Source organism: Laetiporus sulphureus (assembly GCF_001632365.1).
Source record: "Laetiporus sulphureus 93-53 unplaced genomic scaffold LAESUscaffold_35, whole genome shotgun sequence".
NCBI classification, from domain to species: Eukaryota; Fungi; Basidiomycota; class Agaricomycetes; order Polyporales; family Laetiporaceae; genus Laetiporus; species Laetiporus sulphureus.
Window position 1 is genome coordinate 140,235 of NW_024468544.1, and position 27,391 is coordinate 167,625.

Consider the following 27,391-nt stretch of genomic DNA (forward strand, 5'->3'; position numbering starts at 1 on the left):
TTTCGGCTTGCGACACCAGTGCTGATATGTCCAGGTTTTGGGCAAATGCGCTCAAGTGGTGGAGTTCAACTGTGAGGTCAGTGAATGGTACCTTCGACCTTGATGTGCGTGGTGTCCACAACTCGAGCTGCTGCACGCTGACGATCTGTGGAGGATGCACCTAGTGATGCAAGGGTGAGGAGTTTCCCTCGCTCCTTGTTTGTCAATCGACACTTGTTCCCTGCTTCAGGATCTTCCTTGTGAGCCACCTTGTGCTTTGATGCCTTGGGCTGCTCAGTGTCTTGCTGAAGCTCACACCTGGTAGATATCAGATTGAAATGTGTGTCAAAAAAGCTGCCTGCTATGGCTGAACCTGCTTGCACTGAAAATACGCAGCCGCTAGTGTTGGACACTTAGCAGGGGCACAGAAAATTGTCAGATTGTTTCTAATGTCACAGCAGCACTGGATAAGAGATCAAAAGACTATAAAAGAAATGGTCATGTGGAACGTGCTGCCCTGATCCCCCTGATCCCTAAAGTGGCTGAAGAGCCTAACACTTACTAGCTGTGTAGCAAGCATCTGGAAGTGTGATAGATATATGATGGAGCTGGTAAGCTCAGTGGTCGCTACAGTGGTAGATGAGGAGAAACAATCTGAGGTTTCATCCTCTACATGCTGGTCTTATATACGTGTACAGGTGCTGACTACTATGAGACATGCTATTGGCTATCTACGTACCTATGCAACTAAACTATACATGAAACATTAAGTGGGAAGATCCATCCATAAGTAGAACAATAGGTGAGAAGATCTGTCTTCATCCATGACAATGGTGAGATGATCCATCCTATCATGGTAATGGCTATTCCTTGAGCCAATTGCCTAAACAATCCCTAACAATAGTCCTTGTTCCCTATGTTCCCAAATGGGTGCCTCTATTGTATCCTGGAATAGACTGGTCTGGACATATCATCCGTAGGTCTGAACTGTAACATGTGATGTGGACTATCACCTGATCTCTACATGTCACATCTGTGACTGAGTGACATGAGATATTGATAAAGCACGTGATCTGTGATGTGAGAAAAGTCACGTGTGGACTTTGTGGTGAAAATCCGTGACATGAGTGATGATAGGGAAGAGGCGGAGAACATTTTTGGAAACTGTTTCAGAGGATCGGAAATGTGAGCAAGGATCGGAAACGTCTTCTACCATATTTGAAGGTGCTATTCTACACCTATATAATGACCCATGTACCTACCACAAAACAAGAAGAAAGTTCACCCTTCAGAGTTCAAGTTCTATGCAGTTCTACACTCATCGTCTCAATAGGGCAGCATGCCCTATCCAGTATTACTCATCTACATCTCGACACCACGTCTAGTTAGCTCTCAACATTGTGCAGGATAGCACTCCTCATAGTGGCCCATAGCTTGACTCAAGAAGCACTCAGTATAAGTCATGTTACTGGGTTTTCCTCTCACGCTACCTCATTTCCTTTCTCACACCATCTCATTTTCTTTCTCATGCCATCTATCATGAGCTTTAGCAACTCAAATCTCCATCCCCATCGGACTCTGTAGCCTCAGCAAGCATCCAAGTCTCATCCATAGTGCTGGAGAGCCCTGTATAGATGCCCCGGAGACCTAGGGAGCACCCAAACCCCCTCCGTAGTGCTGGGGAGAGCTGCCTATAGTTCTCACACCACAAGATTGGTCAGCTGAAGATCTGCATCACCGCTCAATCCTCGTTCCTCGACCACCCATCCTGTAGTGACACTCTCTGCCCTACTAGCTGTTCCACATTGTCCACCCTCTTCTCAACTCGACCTGAGTCAGGGACACTCCCCTAGTCAGAATCACCGCTCACCGCTCATTTTAAGCACAATGCCAAATGACTCACAGCCACCTCTCAAGCATTATCAGCTGAAGTTCCTGTGACTGTGGCCCAAGGTGAATGGAGACGGACAGCTCCAATCTGCCTTCCTCGACAGGATAGGAGTAGCTGGCAGCCAGAAAGTGGTTGAGCATATCAACGCATGTCTCCACTCAGCTTTTTTCTGAGGTTTACTGATTATCTTTGTTTAGGCAGGCAGAGAAGCAACATGAGCAAGCGTGCTGGCTAGAGTGGGTGCTCAAACCTGCACTGACACTTATGTTCACAATGACGATGCCCGTGAGAATTGCCATCGGGCTGGCGGTGTTTGGGCCTTGCAAAAGTGAGGGAGGTGCATGCCACCTGTCTTACTATCTTCTTGGTCTCAGTCTGACTCTGTGTTTCACCTCCAGTAAAAGTAATTCTGCTCATGGGCGTGATGTTCATGCTTTTGGTGGGTATGCTCATATATGCGGCATGCGTCGAGATGCTCACAGGTGATTTTGTGCTCGACCTACATCTGTGGCACTCTAGTGTTGGTCGGCAGGCTCTGGCACTGGGTGCACTGATGGCAGATGTGGCTGTGATGGGGGCGGTTGGGTGAGTGAACACATTTATATTAGTGCAGGAGAATTGATGCTGATGCAGATGACGTGGCAGAATCGTTGGAGAGTAGTTCTTGATTGCAGTGGCACGTGCTGTGTGTGAGTGCTCAATCTCTGTTTTCCGTGGATGCTTTATACTGAATGCATGTGTGATCACAGATGGAAGCCCACAGTGGCTGTGCACACATAATGATACCTTATGAATGCAGATACTGCATAATGAAGTTGGATGTGTGCATGATCAGGTTTTTGTATTCTTGGACAGATTATCGCAATGCTATCGGTGTCTTCATTGTTGTGCATTCTCAATCATTTCATTGATGAAAAGTACGTCATTGGCAAGAATGCTTGTGGTGATCGATAGTCAGATAAGGTCTACATGAATTTACTCATTCCCAAATGCTAATGAGAGGCTCTGGCAGCAGAACCAGCAGCCTCTGCTGCTATACTGTGTAATGTGATCAGTGAGCAATCCAACCATGGAAGCAATGACATTTTGCTTGTGCATTATCTGCATTTAAGGAACCCACGTCAACATGGAGATGAGCAGATAGAGCTCGTCCGATGCATCGAAATTTGTGAATGCGACCAGTAGTGGCTTGTACACCTCAGCATGACAGAGGCAGCATCAATGGTTGCATTTGGAGTCATCACTTTCATATTCTCAGAACCTCGGCAGCGTAGGTTCTGCCGCCATGGTGATCGAGCTATAAGGTGAATGCTCTACTTACACTTGTACTTTTCAGGCACTGCAATGGGCTCCATTACTACATCTGGATACTTGTGAGCCTTTATACTATATTTCATGTAGCTCATCTGATAGCACAAACACTACATGCTACCTTGCACAGTTCTACAAGACCCTTTATGTTAATGCCTAGTCTAATGATGCATCATCTATTTACATCTACAAACAGTCACCAAGTTGTGGTCTATGCAGTCAATTACCACCAGCTCCTTCAGCCTGTCTGACTTCACCACCATCCTGAACTATGACACTAACACATTCTACGTGCTGTTGGGTGACTCATCATACTACCTGGACATGGGCACATTGATGACAACAAATTTGAGTGCGTTCTCTTGGGTAGATGTCGAGCAGATCTCCTTACAGATCGAACTATTCGAATCCGATAATGGCATTCACCCACGATCACATTGGCTTCCTAGACAGGGCTGAAGTTAGCGCTGGTGAAACAAAGACTTTTGTTATTCACTGTGAGCCCTTCTTTCTTATATAGATTACCCTGTACTCATCTTATTGTAGACTCATATTTTCAACCCACTGTGCAGGCATATTCATTCTCAAATGGCAGCACTGGTTTCCCTGCAATGCATGAGAAATCAGAGACTTCTTCCAGTTTGAGGACATGCAGCAGGAGTTCACATTTATTCCAGATGATGGCTTGGCAACATCAGTGGTCAACATTGATACATATGCACCGAGATATTCTGTGATCGAAAAATGCCAGAAAATGTGTCCGACTATCGCACAATTAGATAGCGAGTCGCCACGACCCAAAAAGACAAACTCTGAGCTGAAACAGTCCAGAGTAAGCGAAGGAAGGCTTTGTCGACAGCCTGAGAACATGAAACTGCATGAAGGGGTCAGAAGGTGAATGTGAGGCATGAAAATGACAAGCAAGCCACGAAGAAGTGTAGCCAATTACAAGGTGCAGCACGTGAGTGGAATACGACCAGTTAGGCAACTCAAAAATGAGCAAGTGCACTAACTGAATAGAAGACACACGAAGCAACACCGGAGACGTTCAGGTGCATGACAACCAGACCAATGCATTGCTCAGCACTTCAGGAGTCATGGACCAGGACGCATCTGATGCTTGGGCAAATGAAGAAGTGCATGACGTACTGGAAGCAGTTGAACACAGGCTCGGGCTCAACAACTTCCCCCAACATGCTTCTATAGGCCTCCATTTGCTGGCCAGGTCATCGTGTGAGGCTACTGTCATAGATGATATGGAAATGAGAAAGACAGGAAAGACCCAACTCACCAGCTTCTGAGGCACTGAGGCCAGCACGATGCCAGATCACCCTGTGCAGCTGCTCCATGAAATCAACTTAGAGGAACTCCCTCTTGGGTACAGCGCACTCGCAGAATCTCAGATGAGCGATGAGGATGTGGAAGGAGCCAGTGATGATCAAAAAAAATGGGTGGACGGAGCGACATGTTGGGCAGCAAGCGAGGTTGGTAGCATGGAGGTGTGAGCAGAGGAGGGCAATGGTGGTGAGGCAATGAGCGAACAGGGGGACATGAATGAATACGACTCACCAAGAACAACTCGAAGTGACCACTGTCTGTCTCACAATATGCAGCCTTCCAGTGTGCAATCCTACAGCAGCTGTCCAATGATGTGTGAGGTCGCATGCACACCTGAGGGGCTCTCTGACACTGCAGACAAGTGCATCATCGCAACTGGATCAATGGCCAGCGATCCTGTGCGAACACTTGGTGAGATCAACTCAAATGAGGTGCTCACAGGATACACCATGAGCGTGGAGGTTCAAGTGAGTGACAAAACCCAAGAGGTGGCTGGCCACAATCGAGGCAAGTGGATCAACATCACGGTGAATGTTAATGAGGTGGGCAGCGTCAAGGTGCGATGGGTGCCAAGCAAGGAGGAGGAAGCCAGCAGCGTGCATCAGACCATGTGCAAAGCCGAACGTGGAGCAGCACGCGATATGGGACATGGAATAGTGGCAGCAGAAGCGTATTGCACATGTACCAAGGTGGTGACCATAGCGAGATGCAAGGAGCATAGCACCAGTTCGCATGGGCTGCATCAGGCACAGTGTTTCCTGGAAAGCAAGAATGAGTGTGATCCACCATGTATAACTCAACAGCACCCCTTGCTTCCCAGCGCGAAACTCTCCTACTGCAATTCAGTGACTTGTGTGGGTGAGCACATTCTCGAGAGGCTCTCAAATGCTGCAGCCAAGAATGAGACCAGAATGCAGGACGAGGTGAAAGAGGAGCTTGCCGGTCACCGAGACCTCATGGCTGGGATAATGGCCTGCATCCCTGTGCGAACGTGTGGCCAAATCCACTCTGAGAAGCAGCTTACAGTACACAGCACACGCGTGGAGTCCGAAATGAGTGACGGCAGCTGAGAAGCAGTTGGCAATGATCATGGAAAGTATGGCAATGGCACGATGTGTGCGGAGGCATATGAGGTGGGTAGCACTGAGGCACGAGTGGAGGAGAGTGATGAGGATACAATAAGTGAATGCAGAGGCAGACTTGGGCATGACTCACCAAGGATGTCTCAGAGATGCTCCTCATCATGCAACATGTGTTCCCCGGGCTGAATTCTAGTGATGTTCATGGGCACACATGCTCCTGAGGGCCCCTCCAATGCAAGCACTGTGGTTGATGCATTGACAGGTGACTCCAGGTGACTGTATTGCAGTATCAAGTCAAGGGGGCTCATTATCTCGGACAGTGTGCACGCGGAGTTTCCAGCAAGTGACGATATGGGTGCGGCTGGTGACATCTGAGGAGGGCAGAGAAACAGAGTGAAGTGGAGGATGGTGCACGAGGTGGATGAAGATGAGGCATGGACTGGAGTCTGCGATGAGGGGAATAAGATCAGCAAATTTGAGGATGAATGGGCAGCGCAGACAAAGCACAGTACAGCACAACCACTCACTGAGATCGAGTTGAATGGGCTGCTTGTCTTGTACTGTGCACACGTGGGATTTTCATCGAGTGAACGTGATGAAACGGCGGTTGACAATGATCGAGGAGAGCAGATCGATGGTGTGACATTCACGGAGATATGTGACCTGGGTAACATCATGGCACAGATGGAAACGGGCTACAGGATGACACAACCAGTGAACGTGGATGGAAAAATGAAGGTGACTCACCATGCCTGATTTGAAGAGGCCCCTCATCATCCAACGTACGGCTCTCCTATGCTGTTCTGATCATTGTTACAGCTGCACATTCTCCCGGATGAGGCTTCAATGCTGTGGCCAAAGAGATGTGCAGCCATGATCAGAAACAGTTCAAAGATGATCCACCAGTGCAGGTGAACAACAGGATGGGCATGGCGACTCATGGAGTGGGTAGCATTGAGATGTGAATGGAGGTGAGCAGCGAGGGTGTGGTCGAGGAACGAGCGGAGGTGGCCAAAGAGGAGGAAGTCATTAGTGCTTCTGGAGGCAATAATGAGTGCGACTTACCATGGATGCATCAATGGGGCCTCTCACCACTCAGTGTGCATCCCTTCCACTGCGATCCAGCAGCGTTTGCGGCCATGCGTGTTCATAAACAGCACTCCAATACTTTAGCCAAGGGAATTCAGCGATGCCATGGAAAAGAATCAGAACCGCTTGCCTGCGAAAATGCATCAGATGGACTCCCAGTGCTCAACCATGGTTGAAGATGATCCGAGGGCTGTTCACCAGCACATACGCAGCAAGGCTGGTGTAGAGGCATGTGCGATTGGTGCCTTCGAGGTGCAGGCAAAGCTGATGAGAGCAGAGGTGGTGAGCGATGTACGCAGTGCAATGCTAAAGGATGGATGTGGAATGGGGATGAAGGATGTTTCTCGAGCACGCGTTGACATGGCAGATGCATGTCGGGTGCCTCCTGATGCATCGGAGGAGAGGCATGCAGTGTGGGTCTTCTTGTTAACTGGTCTTGGCGATGGTCTCTGTGACAGTTTGCTTCTCCTTTATTCTGGAGGCTCTCTGGTCTCAGCGTGTGATCTTGCAAACCATATCCTAACTGAAGGCTGGCCGTGTGCTGTGGTGACAGACTGTGACCCTGGGCAACTGGTTCGCGAGCTCGATGCCGAGGAAATGACTACCACTTATGGTGCGCTCGCTGAACTCAAGATGATTGGTTGCAGCAGCGAGGCAAGCAGTGATGTTCCCAGATAGCGGATCGATGGCCTGATGTTTGCAGAGGTACGTGGAGTGGATAGCATCATGCGAACAGAGGAGGTGGGTTATGAGGATGATACGGCCAGTGAACGTGGACACAAAAATGAATGCGACTCATCATACCTCATTCAAAAAGGTCCCTCATCATCCAGCGTACAGCCCTTCTGTGATGTCCCAATCATGTTTGTGGTGGCGTGCATTCCCAGATGAGGCTTTGATACTATGGCCAGATCTGCCTGGCTCCCAGCATGCGCACGCGGTCAGAATGAAGCTGAGAATAATGCAACGAAGCAGACAAATTCTAAAGTAGGGATAGGATGGCCCAGGACCAGTTCTGATAATGGGATGATGAATGAGGAGAGCACGAGGGTGGTGAGTGATTTGTGCAGGGCGGTATGCAAGATGAACACAGGGCAAGGACAGAGGATGCTGTTCAAGTGTGTGCTGACATGTCAAACATTCCTGGGGCACATACTGACTTGGCGGAGGCACGTCCGGTGCCACATGAACCTCTGGAAGAGGCTGCCCATAGACTCTCTTCATGCTCGCTGTCTGCTGGTGTGGTGGAAGGTGACTCTGGAGAGTTGGTTGGCAAGATCGACGCCGAGGAATTGACTGTCATGCGCGATGTCTTGTAGAACTCCCGAGGATCAGTGGTGGCTATGCAGCAAGTGATGACATTCAAAGCCAACAGATCAACAGTGCGACGTGCTGTGATTGCGAGTACTCAGCTAGCTGTGAAGGGACAGCAAACAACCGAGTGGGGTGAAGGGGGAACAGTGCGGGGAAGGTCTGCATCTACAGGCGATGCAAGAGCCAAATGTAAAATATGGTGAAGAAGTGAATGAACAAGGCAGCCAATAGACCAGCAGCCATGTAGAGTGTATGGTCCAGGGTGATGTACGCAAGATACGCCTGATAGAATGGTTCCGGGGTGAGTCTAATGACTTCCGAACAGAGTACAGGAATCTCAGGAGGCGGGTGTACTGTCTCTGTGGCAATGTCCCAGTGGTCAGTCAAGCGCATTCGACAGTGAGAGCAAAGATTCTGATTAGATCATGAAGTAGAAGCAGTAGGTTGTGGAGGAGGAGGGAGACCGCTGTCTCTGTGCACTGCTGTGTAAGCCTCTTCACATACTCTAGCTCGTAGATACGCCGTCTGAGGTCCTCCCTCCAACTACCTACCTATGCTACCCTTTTATACTATGCCCTCAGGGCACATTTGCCTGAGACTCAATTGCACATCAGACCACGCCTGGTCCTGTAACTCGTTCCCTTGCTTCGCTCGTCTCGTTCCAAATCCCTTGGAGGGCCTGCCGCTGCAGACCACCCCATCGCGTCTCGTTCCGAATTTCTTGGAGGGCCTGCCACTGTGGACCACTCCATTGTGTCTCATTCTGAGTTCCTTGGAGGGCCTGCCACTGCAGACCACTCCATCGTGTCTCGTTCCAAATCCCTTGACTTCCACTCACCCGTGTTGTCCTCCGCTCACTGCACTCCCCAAGAGCCCGCCCCAGCGGTCATCCCATATCACAGAAGTCCCCTTGTCCCCGTCCCGAAGGTACCCCATCCGCTCTTTGAACACCTCGCCCGTGCTGCCTCAACGGTTTCACCTGTTTCTTGGCCCATGTTCGTACGCTGGGTTTTCCTGGAATCATCTCAGATGTGGTCTCCCGTTGGCACCTCATCCGGTCCACAGCTGCGGGCCTTGGACACATCCACATCTCAACCCACCCACTCCTTCTCGTCCCCTCCCAGTCGTTGCCACTCTTCACCCTATTTCCATCTTGCCATGTCTCACACACCAGATGGCATCTCTGGTGAACAGCAATCCACCTACACTCTGCACATACATCAATACCTTCTGCTGCTTGAGGCCCTGTCCGTGGAACACGTACATGTTCCGTCTGGTTCGCATCCCGCTGTGGTTGAGTGGAATGAATGGTGCCACCGAGTCTGATCCCTCCTGATACATGTCCTATGTCCTCTTTTTCTCCTCCATTTGGATTGACCCATAGCTTCAGGAACTCGCTGACACTGCCTGCACCGCGCTCACCCGGACTGGAATGCAAGTGCCACTGACTGACTCCTTCGAGTGGGTCAGCAATCTCCGTGTCCTCACTGCCTTCCCCTTGTCACATGATCACAGTTTGAGGTCCCCCTTTATGGTTGAGGATCTCTTCTCGGATCCTCGATTGCAGCAGCACTTGCTTGAGGCACTCGGCCGAAGATCGTTGCGCCCTGAGGTTGACTCATCTGAAGCTTCCACCCCCCTTTCGCTCCAACATGGCCAGCCTTCTGCTGTGCCATACACCTCCATGCCTGTAGAAGCTGGTGATGATCCGGACCATACGCTGCACCCGGAGGACTTTTCTGGAGGCAACAGTCAGTTCTGAGGTCGCGTCCCGAGGTTTGGAGGGCCCTGTCCGTGTAGACGATATGTAGCACAGACTCGACGTACCTGTCCTGCCCTGAACGCAATGTACCTGTTCTGCTTCGAGCTTGCTGTCAAATGTTAGGGAGAGCAATTATAGTGAGGGCAGCCAAGCTGGCCACCTCACATCCCCTCCACACTCAAATATCGATCGTCCCCAGTCAACGTCACAATCTCCCGATGCAAGGTGCCATGTGATGGTTGCAGGCTCTGGCAGGTACCATGAAGCCCAAGTCAGGGAGCGGCTGAATCTTGTCCAGAACATGCAGTGCCTGGCCCACACAGCCAGTAGCCGGACGGCCCTCGAGCTATCACGCACGTCACATCCCGTGACCCAGAGATGGTTTCGCGAGAGTTTCCATCAGCGGTTGAAACCCCACAGCGTGTCCGTGACCCACTCCATCGAGTTCAACAAGGAGTGTGGCCAAGAACACCCACACCCTTTTGCTCCCCCTCTGCTTTCGCCCCACTCTCCTCACACTCCGTTGCTATGTCATCGAATACTGCTCCTTGCCCCACGGCCAATACAGCTGCCAACGACACTGCCCTTGCCGAAGCTGCCGACCAGCACATTATCTGAACAGTGCACAATCTGGCCACCGCTATTCACCTCGAGTATGCAGGGTTCCCAGAGTGGAGGATGCCCCTGGCACCAAGTCTGCTCATGGAGTACTGAGCCATGACCGAGTGGCTTGCTCCACTGATTGTGAGTGACAGGTCACACTCGGGGCATTGCCACCGCTGATCTGCCACTACAGTGTCACCTTCGCACCATTGAGCAAATTGCCAAGGCCTGCCAGACACCTCTGCCTTGGATGTGGCAACACATGGAGGTCATCTACTCCATCACCATTGGCCACTTGCAGGGGCTCGGCCAGCATGGCAAGGAGCTTCCACAGTCCCTTGAGTGGATCAATGACATGCTCCCCCTGACCGTGGCCGAGGAGCACTTTTTCTTGCATGCAGTAGAGTTGATCACGCATGCTCCCCAGCCCATCATCCATTACTGGGCAGGGAAGACCATTCCCATGAATCTCCTCTGCATCATATGGCAGAACTTCATCTCCCAGTACCCGAATCCTCCCCCTGCACTGCTAACTGCACCACCCACCCCACCACCAATGTCAACAGCCCCTGATTCAAACACTTTTGCTGGCCCACCTCCCACTCGGCACGACGAGGGGCTTCTGCCTCAAGGAAGGGCAATGGTGACTCAGCCTGCATGCAGCACAGGTCCCATAGAGCTGAGCAGCAGCACGCTCAGGTTGCACTCATTGTGGATGCCCCAGAACCCTGCTCTGGTGAGTCCTTCTCGGTACAGAGAAGCCCATGCTAACCACCAGCCACAGCGCAAACTTGCAGAAGCAGTCACACTTCGGGTTGAGGAACTGCCTGTTGGCATGTGTGGAGTCTCTGTGCTGGACAAGACCTACTCGCTGAGGGGTAGCCCTGCATGCTCTGACAAGGAGTCAGAGGAGAGTGACCAATGGGCCCCACATGTGCTGCCCAACCTGAGCCCCATGCCACGACTCCGTCCAAGGTGCCAACTCCCCACGCTGCAACGTGCCCCTGGTGCCCAACCCACTGCCATTCAGCTAGCAGCCCCACGCATGTCTGACCCGATCACCATGGCCCAGTGCATGTTGACTCACGCTGCTGTCGAGGGGGCAACCGCTCCGTCTTCGATGTCATGCACAGCAGTCCCTGCTCAGTCGTCCCAAGTCACTGCACCTACTGCTCGACCAGCCCAAGTCACCACGCCCGTCGCTCGCCCCCCCACCTCTGACATTTGCAGATCATCTCACCTCCCACCCCCACCTGTTGTTGTGATACCTATCACGATGGGCGCACCACACAAATGCATCGAGATCAATCCCCTGACACACACGCCCACCGCCACATATGCTGAAGTGTGGCACGCAGATGACCTGTGCGCTCCTTGTCGCCAGGACCAGATCTCCTGCTGGTGGGATGCATGTGGTCACACTTGTCAGCGGTGTGCCAGAGCACGTGCCAAGTGTCCCTTGGCATTCAAGAATGACGTGCCCAATCTACCCCGTAAGTGGTTCCCTCCCCCATTCTTGTTCTCAGTCTGCCTCGATACTAAAGACAGTTATCCTGCAACCACTTCGACATACCTGGGCATCACTGGGGCCACCCCGGGCCTTGTCATTTTGATGGGATGGCCACTGTATGGCCCAGATCTGACCACGTGTGGAGAGCTACCCGAGGCCTTGGACCCCGAGATCCACCACCCGGATGTGTACATTGACGAGCTGCCCACCGCCCGCAAATGAGGTCACAGCACCAAGGGTGGCTCACCCCCAAAGAAGTGCACTCGCACTTGCACCCCATCACCACTGCCTGCCCTGACCATCGTATGAGCTGGCTCGTCCGACCGCTCATCTTCTGGCAAGGAAGCGGAACCCTCGAGGGTTCTGATTGCAGCGCCAGAGCCTGGACCATCTGTGCCCTCCTGCAGGTGCACGAAGAAAGAACACGGGGATATGCATCGCGCATGCACCCGGACGCCATCCATCTACAATGATGCCCCTCTGTCTGCCCCACCGTCCAGCGCCTCTGGGCCGATAAGTGAGCATGTACTGTCACTGATCACTGATTCCGCCAGTGGTGAAGAAACCTCCCAGACTCAAAGCACCATTTCCCCCAGCCCAAGTGCGAAGGCACTCGGCAAGTGCAGGGCTGTCAACGTGTCCAATGAGGAGGGCAAGGTCGAGAACGTGCTGGGCCCCACAGTGGAGTAGGCAATGGTGTGACTTGGTAGGTTGGTCATCGTGCATGGGCACAAAGTATGTTCGCTTCTCTAGCTTTTTGTGTTGCTACATCCTGTCACCCCGCCCGCTTGTCCCGTCTCACCATCCGCATGCATATCTCTGAACTATCCTGTAAAACACATACCGGAATAGATGCTTTTCGCCAAGGTCCCGCATGCGCTCAGGGCACTCTGACCTGCCCCGATTAAAAGGCCCACCCAGAGCGGCTGCCACAGCCCAGTGGTCACGTGCCTCGGGTGGCCCAGCTAAAAATGAGCCAAAGTCTCGCAGACACTCTACCCATTTGTCCCACAGGGAGGAGCCACCATGAAAGATCTTCCCTCGGTGTTCCTGTGTGCTCATCCCCACCTGGCTGTGTTAGTGGACCGCTTCACTGCGTCGACTGCAGTCTGTCTTCTGGAGGGCCGGGATGAGTTTTTGTCACATCTGCACATGTTAGAAGCCCAGTGGGTATGCACCAGCATGTTGCCCTCCCCATAGTATGATTGCTGACCTCATCCGATAGTTGGATTTGCAGGACTATATCTCCATCGAGACATCCATGGGGAGCTCAATGCCCTCTCTGCTCAGTTGGTCGACACTCCGGCAACCCCTCGCCCGCTTTAGTGTGTGGAGAGTCTGTGGTGAAGAGTACAGCTGTCCGCACGCTGATTCTCAGTTTGAGAGCCACTTCCTCAGTCCTGGGCCCACCCCGGTGAGGATTACGCTCCCCGATGCCAATCCTTCCCTGGCACCGTTGGCCGGCGAGACCGCTTCTGCTCCATCCATCTCATCCCCGTTCCTGGTTGCCCTTGCTGCATCCAATACCCCTGTCCACACTGTTCCAGAGCTCATCCACCAGATATCCACCATGGAGGATGTCTTGGTGGCTACATTCAACGGCTTGTAGGTCAGGTACAAACACGTTTTCGATCACGCCTGTACAGCTATTAAAGAGAGCTTAACTCAGGATATTGAGTCATCGGTCCATAGTGCAGTGGAGGAGGAGGCCATTGACTTGAAGGCTGAACTCCGTAGCTCCATTCATCATGACCGTGTCACCCTTCTCACCCTTATTCACGATCTCCAGATGGTGTCCCTTCCGAACACCAAGTTTGGCTTTGCCCTTGCCCGCCTTTCCCGTGCATTCACCGAATCCCTCGAACAGCATGAGAACCTCCAAGACGAGCTCTCTATTCTCATGAGCAGCCCCCAATTCCTGCTCCTCATTGCATCTGCGTTGGACATGGCCCAAAACTTCGACTACAGCTCCCTTGCGCAGACCCTCCAGGAGGCCACCTAATTCTCATCGGATGAGGTCTCCTTCCTTCCAGACAATGGCTCTGCTTCCCATTCCCATTCGATCATGTCCAGATCTTCCTGTACCTCCCCCGGTTCCTGATGTATCACATCCTGTAGCGATACCTGTGCATCCATCCACGATTTGTATGGAATGACCCTAAAAGCCGCATAGCGATGCTTTGAAATAGAACCATCCAACTCAGCCAGAATGTATGAACCTCCCATATTGCGTCAGACCATGACCATCGGCCTGACATAGCACAGCTTCAACTTCCGGTTATGGTCAGTTTCGAATTGCGAGTTCCGTACCAGTACCAGGTCGCCCGCCTTGAACTTAAACTCACGGATCGTGTTCTTGAATGCTTTCTCAACCTGCTTGATTGACTTGAACCACGTGGCCCGAACCCGTCTCCTGACCTCTTGCAGGTCCTCTTGCCTCTTGAGTAGCTGCCATGCCCGTACTGCCAGTAGCTGCTCCATCGACATCAGCTCATCTGTGGCTGGAGAGAGGTACGTAGCTTCTGCGAGGTCGAACGGAAATACTGGCTCCACCCCATGGACCATGAAATACGGAGACCATCCAGTACTCTTCTGAATCGAGACCCTTTCCGCCCAGAAGACAGCATGTATGACCTTCGGCCAATCTGTCGCATTCCCTTCACCACAAACCTTCATGGCCGCTTCCCGAACATCGAAGTGCCACTGTTCCACGATACCGTTTGCTTGAAAATTGTACGCTGAGATCTGGATGTGCGTGATCCCGTATTGTTTGCAGAGGTGCTCCAGGGCTGCAACAAATGGTGCCCCGTTGTCCGTGACTATCTCTGTGACTGCTCTCCACTGACAAAGCACTTTCTCGAATAAGAACGTTCTGAGAGTCTTTCCGGTTTCTTACCGCAACATCCTCCACTCGGGCCAGGACGAGAGCGCGCACTGAGCCTGTACAATGTGCACGTATCCACCCGCTTTAGGCATATGCATTGAATCCACATGTAGCTTCTGGAACAGCCCCAACACATGCACCATCGGAGGGGGTACATGGTACTTGTACATTTTCTGGAGCTGGCATTCATGACAGATTTGAACGTACCATTTGACATCCTGGTCAAGGTACGGCCACCAGAACTGCTCCAGCAACCTGGTCTGGATGATAAAGATACCTTTGTGTCCTAGCTCATCATGAGCTGTCCATAGTAACACATAATGGTGAGCCTGGTCCGGGACCCGCTTGTGTCATCCCTGAGCATCCCTCCACCATAGCCGACCTTTCCGTATGAAAAATCGCGCCACCTCACGGACAAACCTGTCGAACTCCTTCTCATTCAGTTCGTCCGGTTTCTGTGAGTCTTGAAGGAAGTGCTGGATTTTCTTCACCCACTCATCTGCCTGCTGAGCTTTTGACATATGGGAATATCTACATTTGCGACTGCCTCAGATGAGTGTACTGACATGGTGCCCATCATATCTTCCCTGCACGTGCTGTACTGGCCCTGAAGGACCGTCGTTGGGCTGAGGTTGGCCCATTCCACTGTGAATGCACACGCTTCATCGATCCACTCTTCGAAGTCATCTGGTTCGGGCTCATCTTCAACCGTCCCAGGTTATCGCGAGAGCCCATCCGCCGCTCCGTGTCACGCCGCCGGAACATGTACCAGGTTGAAGTCAAAAAGGAGTATCCCAGCTATCCAGTGGTTGATGGTCACATTCAGTTGAATGTCCAGGTTGTTGAGCATCCCTTTGACATATTTGGCGTCTACCTCCACGTCAAATGTCTTAAGCCTGATCAGATATATCCGGTATGCTCGCAGCACCCTAAATAGTCCGAGTAGCTCTATCTTTGCCTGAGAGTACCGTGATTCTCGCTCGTTCCAGGTAATCGACCCGAAGTGGCTCGGACACTGTCATTTCTGCGTGTCTATCTGAAACAAGATGAACCCTACCGCTATGACTGACAAATTGACTGCAAGGATGACCTTTTCTTCCGAAGTATAGCTGATCAGGGCGAGAGCTCCTGAATTCATGACCGTGTCCTTGAGTGTCTGCATAGCCCAGGCATGCTCGTCCCTCTACTCAAAGTCCACCTCCTTCTTGAGCAGGGTGGTAAGAGGCTTCACAAGCTTCGCAAAGTTTTTCACAAAGATCCATACGAGCCCACACATCCCCAGAAACCCCCTCACCTGCGAGATCGTCTCGCACTGTGGCCAGTCCCAAATTTTCTGCACTCAGGCTTCGTCTGGAAGCCATCCTACGTACGTACAGTGGTGCCTGACAATGACCACTTTCGGGACGCATAGGTAAGCCTTTTTGCCCAAAAAGGTTCCTCCAAAACGTTTCATCTGATGTATGACCCGGTTCATATTTTGGAAGTGCTCCCATACGAACTGCCGGATCCCTGGGTTCTCAGAAATAGTCTCATACCTGCCCTCCGGAAGCTCATAACATGTCGCTGGCCCCTTCACTGGTACATTGTCGACAAAAGGAACAGTGACCTCTGGTATCTCATCCTGCAGAATATGTGTCACATCGCCATGCATGATTTGCATTGAATTGGTATAGCCCATCAGAATCGAGGTAAGCCAGAGAGACCCTAGTGGAGTCTGGAAGGAGGTCAGGTCATGCGACCGCCAGTTCAAGGTCTGCTGGTTGAAAGCAACAAATAGGTCCAGGCTTCCATAGCATCCACGAGCTCTGAAGGATTTCACCAGATGCTCCACCATCAGAGGGACCACTGAATCTTTAATCACTATCCCGTTCAACGTCTGTAGGTCGTGAACCAACCGGAGCGACTTTCCATCCTTCTTGACAACGCAGAACCACCTTGACCGATACGATGAGTTCGATCCCTCATAAACCTCTGAGTCGATCTTGTCCTTGATAATCTGTACCACTTGTTCGAATATTCCCGGTGTTATCAGCATGTTTTTGAGCACCTACGGGATGTGTTCCACCGTCAGAATGACTACCAGGTCGAAGTACTCATTCTGAAACTGCCCCTTTTCCGTTTCGTCCCATGCAAATGCCATGTCATGTGCGCACATTAAGAAATCTGTGAGCTTCACCTCCTCCGGCCAGAGGAAACCATCACCCGTGACATTAAGTGTATCGTGCCTCTCTCGTGTGTACCTCCCTTGAGGCTCGAATTCGGGCAGCTGGACCAGTAGGGTTGGAAGCCCCTCTAGCGGGTTGAGCAGTTTCCTTCGCACAATTTGGAACCCTTCTGGTAATGTGGTCACCATGGGCTTGACCCAGTTGGCCACCTTCTTGTAGGTGAATATTTCTGTCTTTTGCCTTTCGACCGTGACCTGCCCCACCTTCCCGTGACTCCATACTCTCATCTCCTCAGTTCAAAACCCAGTCCGAAGATCCATGCGCTCACGTCCCACGTCATACAGCAAAGAAAAATGTATTTCAGATTCGGTGACTTTACATGGGACACAAGATGATGTGGAACTAACGGATGCAGTTTCGGACTGTACCTGGCTCTTTTCTGTACACGCCTTCTTCTTCTCGGGGCGTGTCTCTTCTATGGATCTGCCTATCCTTCCCTCCGGACTCTGTTGAACAGTCCATGGCAGTGTGAGCACATACATGGAATACAATCCTAATATCGCATCTCCTCGAGCTACACCCAATTCATCGACCCATGAAAACCCACAAGGTTTGGATCGACCTCTCGCTGCACGGTCCACACTTTTGTTGGTACCACGACCCGTTCCCCTGAGTGTGGGTCTGTAATTGTGATTTGCTGCTCTCCAGAGGCAAAGTCTCTAGTCTCACACACCGCTGTAGCAAAGAACGGCCACCCTAAGAGGATTTCGAATGACATATGGTGCATCACCTGAACTTGTACCGCAATGATGACTGAGCTGAACTGGAGCTGAACACACGGAAGCTTTCTGACTGTCTTCATTACCGAGGTGTTCGCAGTCTCGAGCAGGATTGCTCCATCTGGGTTGAGTGGGGCTCTGAGGTCTTTCCAGACGTCCTCCTGCATGACGCATATCTGCACGCCCTGGTCCAGAATACATTCGCACTGAAGTGTGTCCTTGATGATTGGCTCGACAACCCAGAGCGGGAGCGACCCCTTTGTTGGCAACATTGTCTTGGATGCCGTCAGAAACACACTCTTCTCGCCCGCTCCGGCTTCATCCTCATCCGTGACTTCTTTGACCCAAGCAGTCATTGCGACTCGCTTCAGGGTGATCAGCTCTTTGAGGTGTTTCTGCAGTTCTGGAGTGTGTTGTATGAGCTCTCTGATAGTGACCATTACGGGCAGATCGAGTATCTTCCTGACTATTCCAGGGATGTTCTTCTTGTCTTCGATCGGGGTGCGATACCCATAGGTGGACTGTGAGGCCAGAACCCCCCTGGAAGTGAACTCACTTTGATTCCGGGTGGCCCCTTCTGCACTCCGCGCCCTTCCCCGGACACAACCTTATCCTTTCCAGGCTTGCCACTGACCACCTCAACCCTGTCGAAGTGTACCCTTCATCGGGCATTGTCTATCACCTGAAAGACATGCTCTGTTCTGTCCATGACCCGTGACTCATCGATGACTGCCATGTTGACCTTGCGCACTTCCTCGAGTATATTGACTTGGTGCGGTGGCTTGTCCCTTGATTGCGGAGTCGCAGCGGACTGCACCGCTCCCGGAACAGATGATCCGAGGTGCTGGGAGTACCAGGAGTTGACCCGATCCCACATGTTGTTTCCAGGGAGCGCCCTCAGAACGTACCCCCCATCGGGCAGTCGGATGCGACCATTCTTGTCACGGTACACCTTTCCGGCCTTGATGTCTTTGTCCACATGGGGGCAACAGCTCATGAAGTGGTCCAGTCCATCGCAGTAGTTGCAGTTGCAGTTCATGGGGTAGACCGTCATGTTTCCTGGGGCACCTGCCATGGCCCTAGCTGCTGACGTCGTTGCTGGTCCTTGTGGTGCATAACTTTCCCAGCATCCCTGACCACCTGCAGTAGACTGAGCTTGGCTCTGTAAGAAGCTTGTGAGGCGTTCCACTGACTTTTGCAGGTCCACAATTTCACCAGACTCCTGTTTGATCACCGTAGCAGTCACCCCAGAAACTGTTCCTCCGATGGTAGTATTCGCAGATTGTCCTATGGTGGGGGCAGCCGGAGTGACTCCCGGACCGCTCGTACTTGCCCTGCCTCTAAGGATACCATAGCTACCTCCAACTAAACCTCCTCCTGCCAGAGTTTTCTAGGCTGCGTCGTGAATGTTGTTCATGCTCCATGGATCATCTGGATGATGGTTCGGGTGCAGGATCTCGCACCGGAGCAGAATGGTTGCTTTTTTGGTCGGGTGGAATCCCCTGACATATTGCTCATCCTGGGCCGCGGGCGATACTCATCCCATCCAGATTAGGTAGTTCGCTATTGGGGCAAATTCGTGGAAGTAGATAGCTTCTTTGGCCCAAGTGTGAATACCCTGGGCAAGTGCTTCATAGATGCACTGTTCTAGGTCAGCAATGATGTAGAGTCAATCGCCCTCTGCTCTGGGGTACAACTCAAAGATCTGCTGTCTGAACATCATGTAGTCAGCCGTTGCCGCTGCGGAGACCATAGACCACAGCTCCTCTTGTTATACAGTAAGATAGTGCAGTGCATAGTGAACCTTTTGTGCACCTGTGAGCCCGGCCTGTATTGCCAGCTCATCTAGGTCATCGAAGTATCACTGCAGCTTTCGAGGTTCTCCATTGAACATTGGCATGGTCTTCTATTCCTGGGCCGGCATCAAGAAACCTCTTTCCGGAGCCTGTCCTGGTCCTTGTCCCCTGCCTTGTCCTGGTCCTGATCCGCTGCCGCCACCTCCTGATCCTCCCAGTCCCCCTGGTCTGCCTGTTCCACCTCCTCCTCCGCCTCCTCCACCGCTGCCCGATCTGCCCCCGTATCTGCCACCAAGTCCACTTGATCTGCTCAGGCCACCACCCGGGTTCCTGCCCAGTCTGCCTCCTTCTCCACCACTGCCACCGCTGCCCCCGCTGCCTCCATGGAACCCTCCGTTACCTGGACCAGATCCTCCACTGTGCCCTGCCGTGATGAAGATCGGTATCTGCGAGGCGAACACTGATCGAGTCCCAGTTATGAGCTCCAAGGGTCGCTGAATGGTGACTGTCAGGGCCATCCCACCTGATGCTCCTTTGGGCGTGTATGAGAGTGTATGCTTACGTTTTCGTACTTCAGACGGGGTCGTTACTGTTTCCCTTGGTACCGCGAAGTGCCCGGGGAGAATCGCAGAGAGGTCTCGTAGTATGGAATCTTCTTGCCGTGCTATGTCTGTCGTGTCATCATAAGTCGACAGTTCATATTCGTCCACTCCTGCTGTCGTGCTGTTGATCGGGATTTCGGAGTACAGATTTTCAGTAGTTGCTCTGAGGTCAGACACAGTTTCGGTCACGGTCTCGATCGCCTCCTCGAAAATTTTGTCTGAGATGCTTGGCACTGCTGAGAGTGTTGACAAAGCTGAAATGTCCACATCTGGAGAGTCTGTTCTGCTGGACGCTCTTTCCTTGGTGAGGGCTTGGGCTGCCCAGACTTGGCTTCAGGTCTTCACCTTCCTAAACTTTTCCCTCCTTGTGGTGGGCTCCAGAAAATGTGATTGCGAGTACTCAGCTAGCTGTGAAAGGACAGCAAACAACTGAGTGGGGTGAAGGGGGAACAGTGCAGGGAAGGTCTGTGTCTACAGGCGACGCAAGAGCCAAATGTAAAATATGGTAAAGAAGTGAATGAACAAGGCAGCCAATAGACCAGCAGCCACGTAGAGTGTACGGGCCGAGGTGATGTACATGAGATACGTCTGATAGAACAGTTCCGGAGTGAGTCTAATGATTTCCGGACGGAGTACAGGAATCTCGGAAGGTGGGCATACTGTCTCTGTGGCAATGTCCCGGTGGTCGGTCAAGCACGTTCGACAGCGAGAGCAAAGATTCTGATTAGATCATGAAGTAGAAGCAGTAGGTTGTGGAGGAGAGGGAGACCACTGCCTCTGTGCACCGCTGTGCAAGCCTCTTCACATACTCTAGCTCGTAGATATGCCGTCCGAGGTCCTCCCTCCAACTACCTACCTATGCTACCCTTTTATACTATGCTCTCAGGGCACATTTGCCTGAGACTCAATCGCACATCAGACCACACCTGGTCCTGTAACTCGTTCCCTCGCTTTGCTCGTCTCGTTCCAAATCCCTTGGAGGGCCTGCCGCTGCAGACCACCCCATTGTGTCTCGTTCTGAATCTCTTGGAGGGCCTGCCACTGCGGACCACTTCATTGCATCTCATTCCAAATTCCTTGACTTCCACTCACCCATGTCACCCTCCACTCACTGCACTCTCCAAGAGCCTGCCCCAGTGATCATCCCGTATCACAGAAGTCCTCTTGTCCCCATCCCAAAGGTACACCGTCTGCTCTTCGGACACCCCTCCTATGCTGCCCTAACAGTTTCACCTGTTTCTTGGCCCGTGTTCATACACTGGGTTGTTCTGGAATCATCTCAAATGCAGTCTCCCATTGGCACCTCATCCGGTCCACAGCTGTGGGCCTCGGACATGTCCACATCTCAACCTGCCTGCTCCTTCTTGTCCCCTCCCAGCTGTTGCCACTCTTCACCCTATTCCCATCTTGCCATGTCTCACACACCAGATGGCATCCCTGGCAAACAGCGATCTGCCTACACCCTGTGCATACATTGATACCTTCTGCTGCTTGAGGCCCTGTCCGTGGAACGTGTATATGTTCCGTCCAGTTCACGTCTCGCTGTGGTCGAGTGGAATGAATGGTGCCACCGAGTCTGATCCCTCCTGGTACGTGTCCTATGTCCTCTTTTTCTCCTCCATTTGGATTGACCTGTAGCTTCAGGAACTCGCTGACACTGCCCGCACCGTGCTCACCTGGACTGGAATGCAAGTGCCACTGATCGACTCCTTCGAGTGGGTCAGCGATCTCCGTGTCCTCACTGCCTTCCCCTTGTCACATGATCACAGTTCGAGGTCCCCCTTTACAGTTGGGGATCTCTTCTCGGATCCTCGATTGCAGCAGCACTTGCTTGAGGCATTCGGCCAAAGATCGTTGTGCCCTGAGGTTGACTCGTCCGAAGCTTCTGCCCCTCTTTCGCTCCAACATGGCCAGCCTTCCGCTGTGCCATACACGTCCATGCCTGTAGAAGCTGGTGATGATCTGGACCATATGCTGCACTGAAGGACTTTTCTGGAGGTGACGGTCAGTTCTGAGGTCGTGTCCTGAGGTTCGGAGGGCCCTGTCCGTGTAGACGATCTGTAGCACAGACTCGATGTACCTGTCCCGCCCCGAACGCAATGTACCTGTTCCGCTTTGAGCTTGCTGTCAAATGTTAGGGAGTGCAATTATAGTGAGGGCAGCCATGCTGGCCACCTCACAGCACATGAAGGTCCTCATGAAGGGTCACATCAGAGCATGAGCGAAGGTGACCCATCACGAGGAGGTCATCAGTGAACAAGCCGGTAGAGATGCGTTTGACTCACTGCAAGTGACTCAATGAGAGCTCTCCTTACCCAATGTGTCAGCCTCCTATCGTGATTCAGTAGCATTTATGACTGTGGATGCATCTGAATGGTGACCAGATGCTGTGATCAAGGAAGATAAGTGAACACGGGGAGAAGAGTTGATGCAATGTACCGGGGAGGATGGATCTGCCAGACTACCAGCACGTGCATGCAGTCAGAATGTAGCCGAGCACCATTTGGGGGTGCAGTCAAATGCTGAGGTGTGGATGGAGCTGTGTGGATGGAGCTGCTCGAAGTGGGTATCATCGAGAGACAGATCAACACAGGCCATGGAGATATGGTGGGTGACATCAGTGGCAGGGCACGCAAGGACAACCATGAGGTGAGGGCAGAGGATGTTGCTCCGTGTGTGCTGATGCAACAGGTGTCTCTTAGGCATGTACTGACATGGCGAGTGCACATCGGGTGCCTTGCAATATGTCAGAGGATGTGCATGTGGTGCGAACTCCCCTATCGACCGATTCTTGGAATTGCTCAGCTCTGCCCTTTTTGGAGTGTTATCAGGTCTCGGGCTGTACCTCTTCTGGCTCTGGAGCTGGTCATCTCCATGCTGAGACTGGCGAACGGTATCTGCACGACTCATTGAGCTTGAACAGTGCACGATCAAATGCACCCAGAGAGAGTGTTGCACTGTGAGGTAGCATTCCGGGCTGCCCCCACACAGAATGAATTATCTCGGATGAGCTACACAAAGCGAACAAGCATGGCTTCAGAATGAGTTCTCTGAGACAGGTACATGGCGCATCAGACTCTGGGTGAAGTATACAGTGTGGGGCAGCTACTAGCTCAGGAGAAGTGACATCTCGAGGCAGCACCATACATTCCTACGCTACGGGATGACTACACAACACGTGATGCTCATCCACGGTGAACCAGCACACACACGGGATCTCATAGCAGAACTGACCACCAAAGTCCTTGAGGCACAGCATGTGGTCAGGATCGTCCTCTGGGGTGATGGCGGGGCGAGTCCTGCTGGTCGGAGCATGGTCAGGGATTGGCAAAGAGTTGACAAGTATACACAGTTCATGGACCCATGGGTAGGAGTCAATCGAGTGAACGTGCAACCTGGACTCCACAAGGTCCGAATGAGCAGACGCCGCCCAATGCTACAAGGAGACCTCAGACTGGCACGTGCAAGGAAGGAGGTCGATAGACATACCAAAAGCGACCAGACTGCAGTGCACCAGTGATACCACTCCATCACAGTGGGATGTGACTCAGACGGGATATGGGCATGCTCGAACGCCAGCACCTCGAGCAAGAGGAGGTAACGATGGAGCCGGGTGGTGCAAGTGACAGCTAGAGAATCAAACTGTGATTGCGTGGTGCGAGACATGGCTGAGTGGGAGGAGAGAGGGGGAAGAGGGGCCAGGACAGGCAGAGAACTGAACACGGACAGAGTCCCGGGGCAGGTGCTCAGACTCTAGGGGGCAAAGCCGACGGAGAGCCGTTGGAGGAGGTAACCAGTCTCGGCCAGAGGGGTAAGGGCAGATTAGGGCAGGAGTGAACCATCGGGGTGGTGAGGTGGGCGAATGGGAATGCGATTACGATGCTGCGGAGGAAGTCAGCAGGACGAGACATGGTGGAGGACGAGCATTGGGGTGGGAAACCGGGAACTGGAGCGAGTGGGTCTCTGCAGAAATGAATAGCAAAATGCAGGTTTGGAATGCGATGCGATGGAGTGGCCAGCAGCGATGGGCTCTCCGAGAAACGAGGGATAGTGGAACAAGTCAACGAGTTAGGGGCCAAGCATAGTCGGATATGGGAGCCAGGACCGGGGTAAGTGCACCTCGAGTTTGCAATATTTAAAGAATGTGTAGACAGAGATAGGGGGAGGACTTTCAGACCATGTACCTAGGCGATAGAGAATGTGAACGAACTTGCACAGCAGCGGACAACAACAGGGACAGCGGTCTCAGTTCTTCTCTCAAGCTTCGGGCTCTACCACACATCAGAATTCTCATCTTTGCTCTAACTGTTGAATGAATCTTGCGAACCAGCAGAGCGCATCAGCGGACACAGTACGCCCTCATCCCGAGACCCCTATATTCTGTCCGGAGCCAGTTAGACTTGCCCCGGAGCTGTTCTATTTCTCGTACTTTATGTACATCACACTGGACTGTGTCCTTCACGGTCTCGCTGTCTTCATGGGCATCACCTTCATTCATTTCTCCACTATCTTCTACATTTGGCTTCTGTGTCACCTCTAGATGCAAACCTTCCGTGCACTGTTCCCCCTTCATCCCTCTCAGTTGTTTGCTGTCATTTCGCAGCTAGCCGAGTACTTGCAATCACATTTTCTGGAGCCCACCGCGAGGGGGAAAAAGTTTCAAAAAGTGAAGACCAGAAGCCAAGTCAGGGTGGCCCAAGCCCTTGCCAAGGAGAAGTGACAGGAGCAGTCGAACCCGCCGGACATAGAGATTTCAAATTCATTGGTTTCCTCGGTGATGCCCAGCCTTTCCTACAAAAATTTAGAGACAGTCATCGAGACCGTGTCCGAACCTGCATCGAGCACGGACAAATTGTTTCCGGAGATTTTGACCAGTGGGCGAGACAACGAGGCAGAGGAGTACGAGCTTTCAATGTACGATGATGCAACGGACGCAGCCCAGAATGAGGACTCTATTCTCCATGATCTTTCAGCAATCCTTCCCAGTCACTTCTCCATTACAAGGGAAGTGAGGCAGAACCCTTCTGAGATAGAGAAGCAAAAGCACACCATGGCCTACTCTGGTACACCAACTCTTACCGAAATGGGGTCGACGACTACGATTCAGACTCCTGTGCAGACGGGTTCCATAGCCCTGTCTGAATATGCGTCCCGGATTCCAGTATTATCAGTGACGGAACACACTGCAGTGCCTGGCAACATGGGGGGTACTCGGGAGGAGGTGGAGGAGGCAGAGGAGGCAGAGGAGGCAGAGGTAGTGATGGAGGAACAGGACAGGGGAGTAATACAGGAAGAGGGTTTAGCAGGTCAGGCAGACTGGGTAGCAGGGGCGGTGGCATGGGCGGTGGCAGTGGCAGTGAACCAGGTGGCAGATCTGGACCAGGAGGAGGAGGAAGCGGTGGACCAGGTGGACCAGGCAGAGGTGGTGGCAGTGGCAGTGGCAGATCAGGACCAGGTGAAGGAGGAGGAGGACAAGGGCCAGGGAAAGTACCCGGGAGAGGTTTCATGATGCCAGCTTATGGACAGAAGATGGTGCCAGCATTCGATGGAGAACCTAGGAAGCTTAGGCAATATTTCAATGACCTGGCGGAGCTGGCGGCACAGGCTGGACTTACTGGTGATCAGAGAATTCACTACGTGCTGCGCTACTTGATGGTCCAGCAGGAGGAGCTATGGTCAACGGTCCTGGTGGCATCCACCGTGAACTTCGCCCTCTTCAAGCAACAGATCTTTGAGCTCTACCCAGAAGCAGAAGGTGACTGCCTCTACACCATTGCCGATCTCGAACAGTGCATCACAGAGGCTCTCGCTCGGGGTATCCATACCCGCACCAAAGAGGCGATCTACTTCTGAGAGTTCACCCCGATCGCAAACTACCTCATTCAGATAGGATGAGTCTCGCCCGTGGCACAGGACGAGCGGTACATCCAGGGCTTCCACCCAGCTGTGAAGGTGACGATCTTGCTTCAGTGCGAGATCTTTCATCCCAATCACCATCCGGATGATGCCTGGAACATGAACGACATACACGATGCTGTGCAGAAAATCCTAGCTGGAGGAGGTCTTATTAGAGGGAGCTATGGGATTCGCAGACACTGGGTGAAACATTCAATACTTTCACTTCAAACATGATAAAAAGATAGAAAAAAAAATTTAAATCATATCATCATCTTTCATCTGAAAAAATCTTTAAAATTTTTAAAATCTTTTTAGAATTGTTTTATGTAAAAGATTCTGAAAAGATTTTAAACATTTTGATGCAAGTGCTTTGAAATGATGTTCACAGTCTTTTTATCATCTTATGGCATGAATGATCAAAAAACTCTTTGATCTATATCTTAACCTTTGCAACATATAAATATTATAAGAAGATTTGATAAATATTAATAAAAAGATTTAAAACCCTTTCAAGATAATTTATTGAGAAAGATGGAGAAAGAAATGTGACCATGTCACATTCAAAATAAAATATAAACATTGATTCTTCAGTGATCACTACTATGTTCAGCAGCATAATGTCATTAGTGAGTATCAGTATTTCAAATCAGTGGTTATTAAATATATACAAAATATATTATATTAGCATTAGCATAGTACTAGCATAGTACCAGCACAGTACTAGCACAGTACTAGCTTAGTACTAGCGTTGTACTAGCTTTGTACTAGCATTGTACTAGCATAGTACTAGCACAGTACTAGCATAGTACCAGCACAGTACTAGCTTAGTACTAGCATAGTACTAGCATAGTACTAGCATAGTACTAGCTTTATACTAGCACAGTACTAGCTTAGTACTAGCATAGTACTAGCTTAGTACTAGCATTGTACTAGCATTGAAACATTTGTATCATTCTTTAAAGATGCATACTATCACAGTAAAAGCCTTAAAACCTTAGTATAGCAGTTTTACTATAATTTTAAAAGTGATATTATAACTAAACTATCATTGCTAGCATAGTATTAGCCCTGTAACCTTAGTACAGCAGTTTTCTATGATATTTAAATTGATACTAGCATTTAAATGTCAGTATTAGCATAGTACTTGCCTTAACACCTTAGTACAGCAATTCTATTATAATGTTAAGATTGATAATGCCATTAAAATGTCAGTATTATCATAGTACTAGCTCTATAACCTTAGTATAGCAATTGTTCTAGCATTTAAAAATTGGTGTTAGGCTCAGGCACTTTGTGCTAGCATATATAGGTTCAGCCTTGACACCTCAGTACAGCTGGCTCACTACAATATAAAATTGTTTCTAGCATTCAAATATTAGCACTAGCAT

General features: G+C 51.4%; 9 protein-coding genes across 9 annotated transcripts; 6 read left to right on the forward strand and 3 right to left on the reverse strand.

Annotated features, from left to right (window-relative positions):
• Nucleotides 1–2,143: 2,143 nt before the first annotated feature.
• LAESUDRAFT_761408 (uncharacterized protein) lies at nucleotides 2,144–2,531 on the forward strand (the record flags this gene model as incomplete). Its single annotated transcript, XM_040912908.1, has 3 exons — nucleotides 2,144–2,207; nucleotides 2,269–2,455; nucleotides 2,516–2,531. The coding sequence occupies 3 exons, from the start codon at nucleotides 2,144–2,146 to the stop codon at nucleotides 2,529–2,531; spliced, it is 267 nt and encodes an 88-aa protein (XP_040761797.1).
• Nucleotides 2,532–4,500: 1,969 nt separating this feature from the next.
• LAESUDRAFT_715790 (uncharacterized protein) lies at nucleotides 4,501–8,009 on the forward strand (the record flags this gene model as incomplete). The annotated part of the gene is made up of 12 exons (XM_040907190.1): nucleotides 4,501–4,680; nucleotides 4,795–5,544; nucleotides 5,617–5,701; nucleotides 5,795–5,863; nucleotides 5,889–5,956; nucleotides 5,986–6,339; nucleotides 6,421–6,512; nucleotides 6,581–6,701; nucleotides 6,775–7,303; nucleotides 7,394–7,553; nucleotides 7,602–7,743; nucleotides 7,860–8,009. The coding sequence occupies 12 exons, from the start codon at nucleotides 4,501–4,503 to the stop codon at nucleotides 8,007–8,009; spliced, it is 2,700 nt and encodes an 899-aa protein (XP_040761798.1).
• Nucleotides 8,010–10,483: 2,474 nt separating this feature from the next.
• Nucleotides 10,484–12,569, forward strand: LAESUDRAFT_715791 (uncharacterized protein; the record flags this gene model as incomplete). The annotated part of the gene is made up of 5 exons (XM_040907191.1): nucleotides 10,484–10,510; nucleotides 10,563–11,862; nucleotides 11,896–12,067; nucleotides 12,287–12,396; nucleotides 12,442–12,569. The coding sequence occupies 5 exons, from the start codon at nucleotides 10,484–10,486 to the stop codon at nucleotides 12,567–12,569; spliced, it is 1,737 nt and encodes a 578-aa protein (XP_040761799.1).
• Nucleotides 12,570–12,905: 336 nt separating this feature from the next.
• On the forward strand, nucleotides 12,906–13,881 carry LAESUDRAFT_761410 (uncharacterized protein; the record flags this gene model as incomplete). Its single annotated transcript, XM_040912909.1, has 3 exons — nucleotides 12,906–13,049; nucleotides 13,105–13,484; nucleotides 13,572–13,881. The coding sequence occupies 3 exons, from the start codon at nucleotides 12,906–12,908 to the stop codon at nucleotides 13,879–13,881; spliced, it is 834 nt and encodes a 277-aa protein (XP_040761800.1).
• Nucleotides 13,882–16,810: 2,929 nt separating this feature from the next.
• Nucleotides 16,811–17,215, reverse strand: LAESUDRAFT_658461 (uncharacterized protein; the record flags this gene model as incomplete). The annotated part of the gene is made up of 1 exon (XM_040904752.1): nucleotides 16,811–17,215. One exon carries the CDS (start codon nucleotides 17,213–17,215, stop codon nucleotides 16,811–16,813), a length of 405 nt encoding a protein of 134 aa, XP_040761801.1.
• Nucleotides 17,216–17,502: 287 nt separating this feature from the next.
• LAESUDRAFT_658373 (uncharacterized protein) lies at nucleotides 17,503–18,761 on the reverse strand (the record flags this gene model as incomplete). Its single annotated transcript, XM_040904749.1, has 2 exons — nucleotides 17,503–18,258; nucleotides 18,399–18,761. 2 exons carry the CDS (start codon nucleotides 18,759–18,761, stop codon nucleotides 17,503–17,505), a joined length of 1,119 nt encoding a protein of 372 aa, XP_040761802.1.
• Nucleotides 18,762–19,605: 844 nt separating this feature from the next.
• Nucleotides 19,606–20,001, forward strand: LAESUDRAFT_761413 (uncharacterized protein; the record flags this gene model as incomplete). The annotated part of the gene is made up of 1 exon (XM_040912910.1): nucleotides 19,606–20,001. One exon carries the CDS (start codon nucleotides 19,606–19,608, stop codon nucleotides 19,999–20,001), a length of 396 nt encoding a protein of 131 aa, XP_040761803.1.
• A 3,260-nt stretch (nucleotides 20,002–23,261) lies between these two features.
• Nucleotides 23,262–23,771, reverse strand: LAESUDRAFT_761414 (uncharacterized protein; the record flags this gene model as incomplete). The annotated part of the gene is made up of 3 exons (XM_040912911.1): nucleotides 23,262–23,272; nucleotides 23,340–23,541; nucleotides 23,595–23,771. 3 exons carry the CDS (start codon nucleotides 23,769–23,771, stop codon nucleotides 23,262–23,264), a joined length of 390 nt encoding a protein of 129 aa, XP_040761804.1.
• Nucleotides 23,772–24,882: 1,111 nt separating this feature from the next.
• Nucleotides 24,883–25,958, forward strand: LAESUDRAFT_761415 (uncharacterized protein; the record flags this gene model as incomplete). Its single annotated transcript, XM_040912912.1, has 2 exons — nucleotides 24,883–25,592; nucleotides 25,664–25,958. 2 exons carry the CDS (start codon nucleotides 24,883–24,885, stop codon nucleotides 25,956–25,958), a joined length of 1,005 nt encoding a protein of 334 aa, XP_040761805.1.
• Between the last annotated feature and the right edge of the window lie 1,433 nt (nucleotides 25,959–27,391).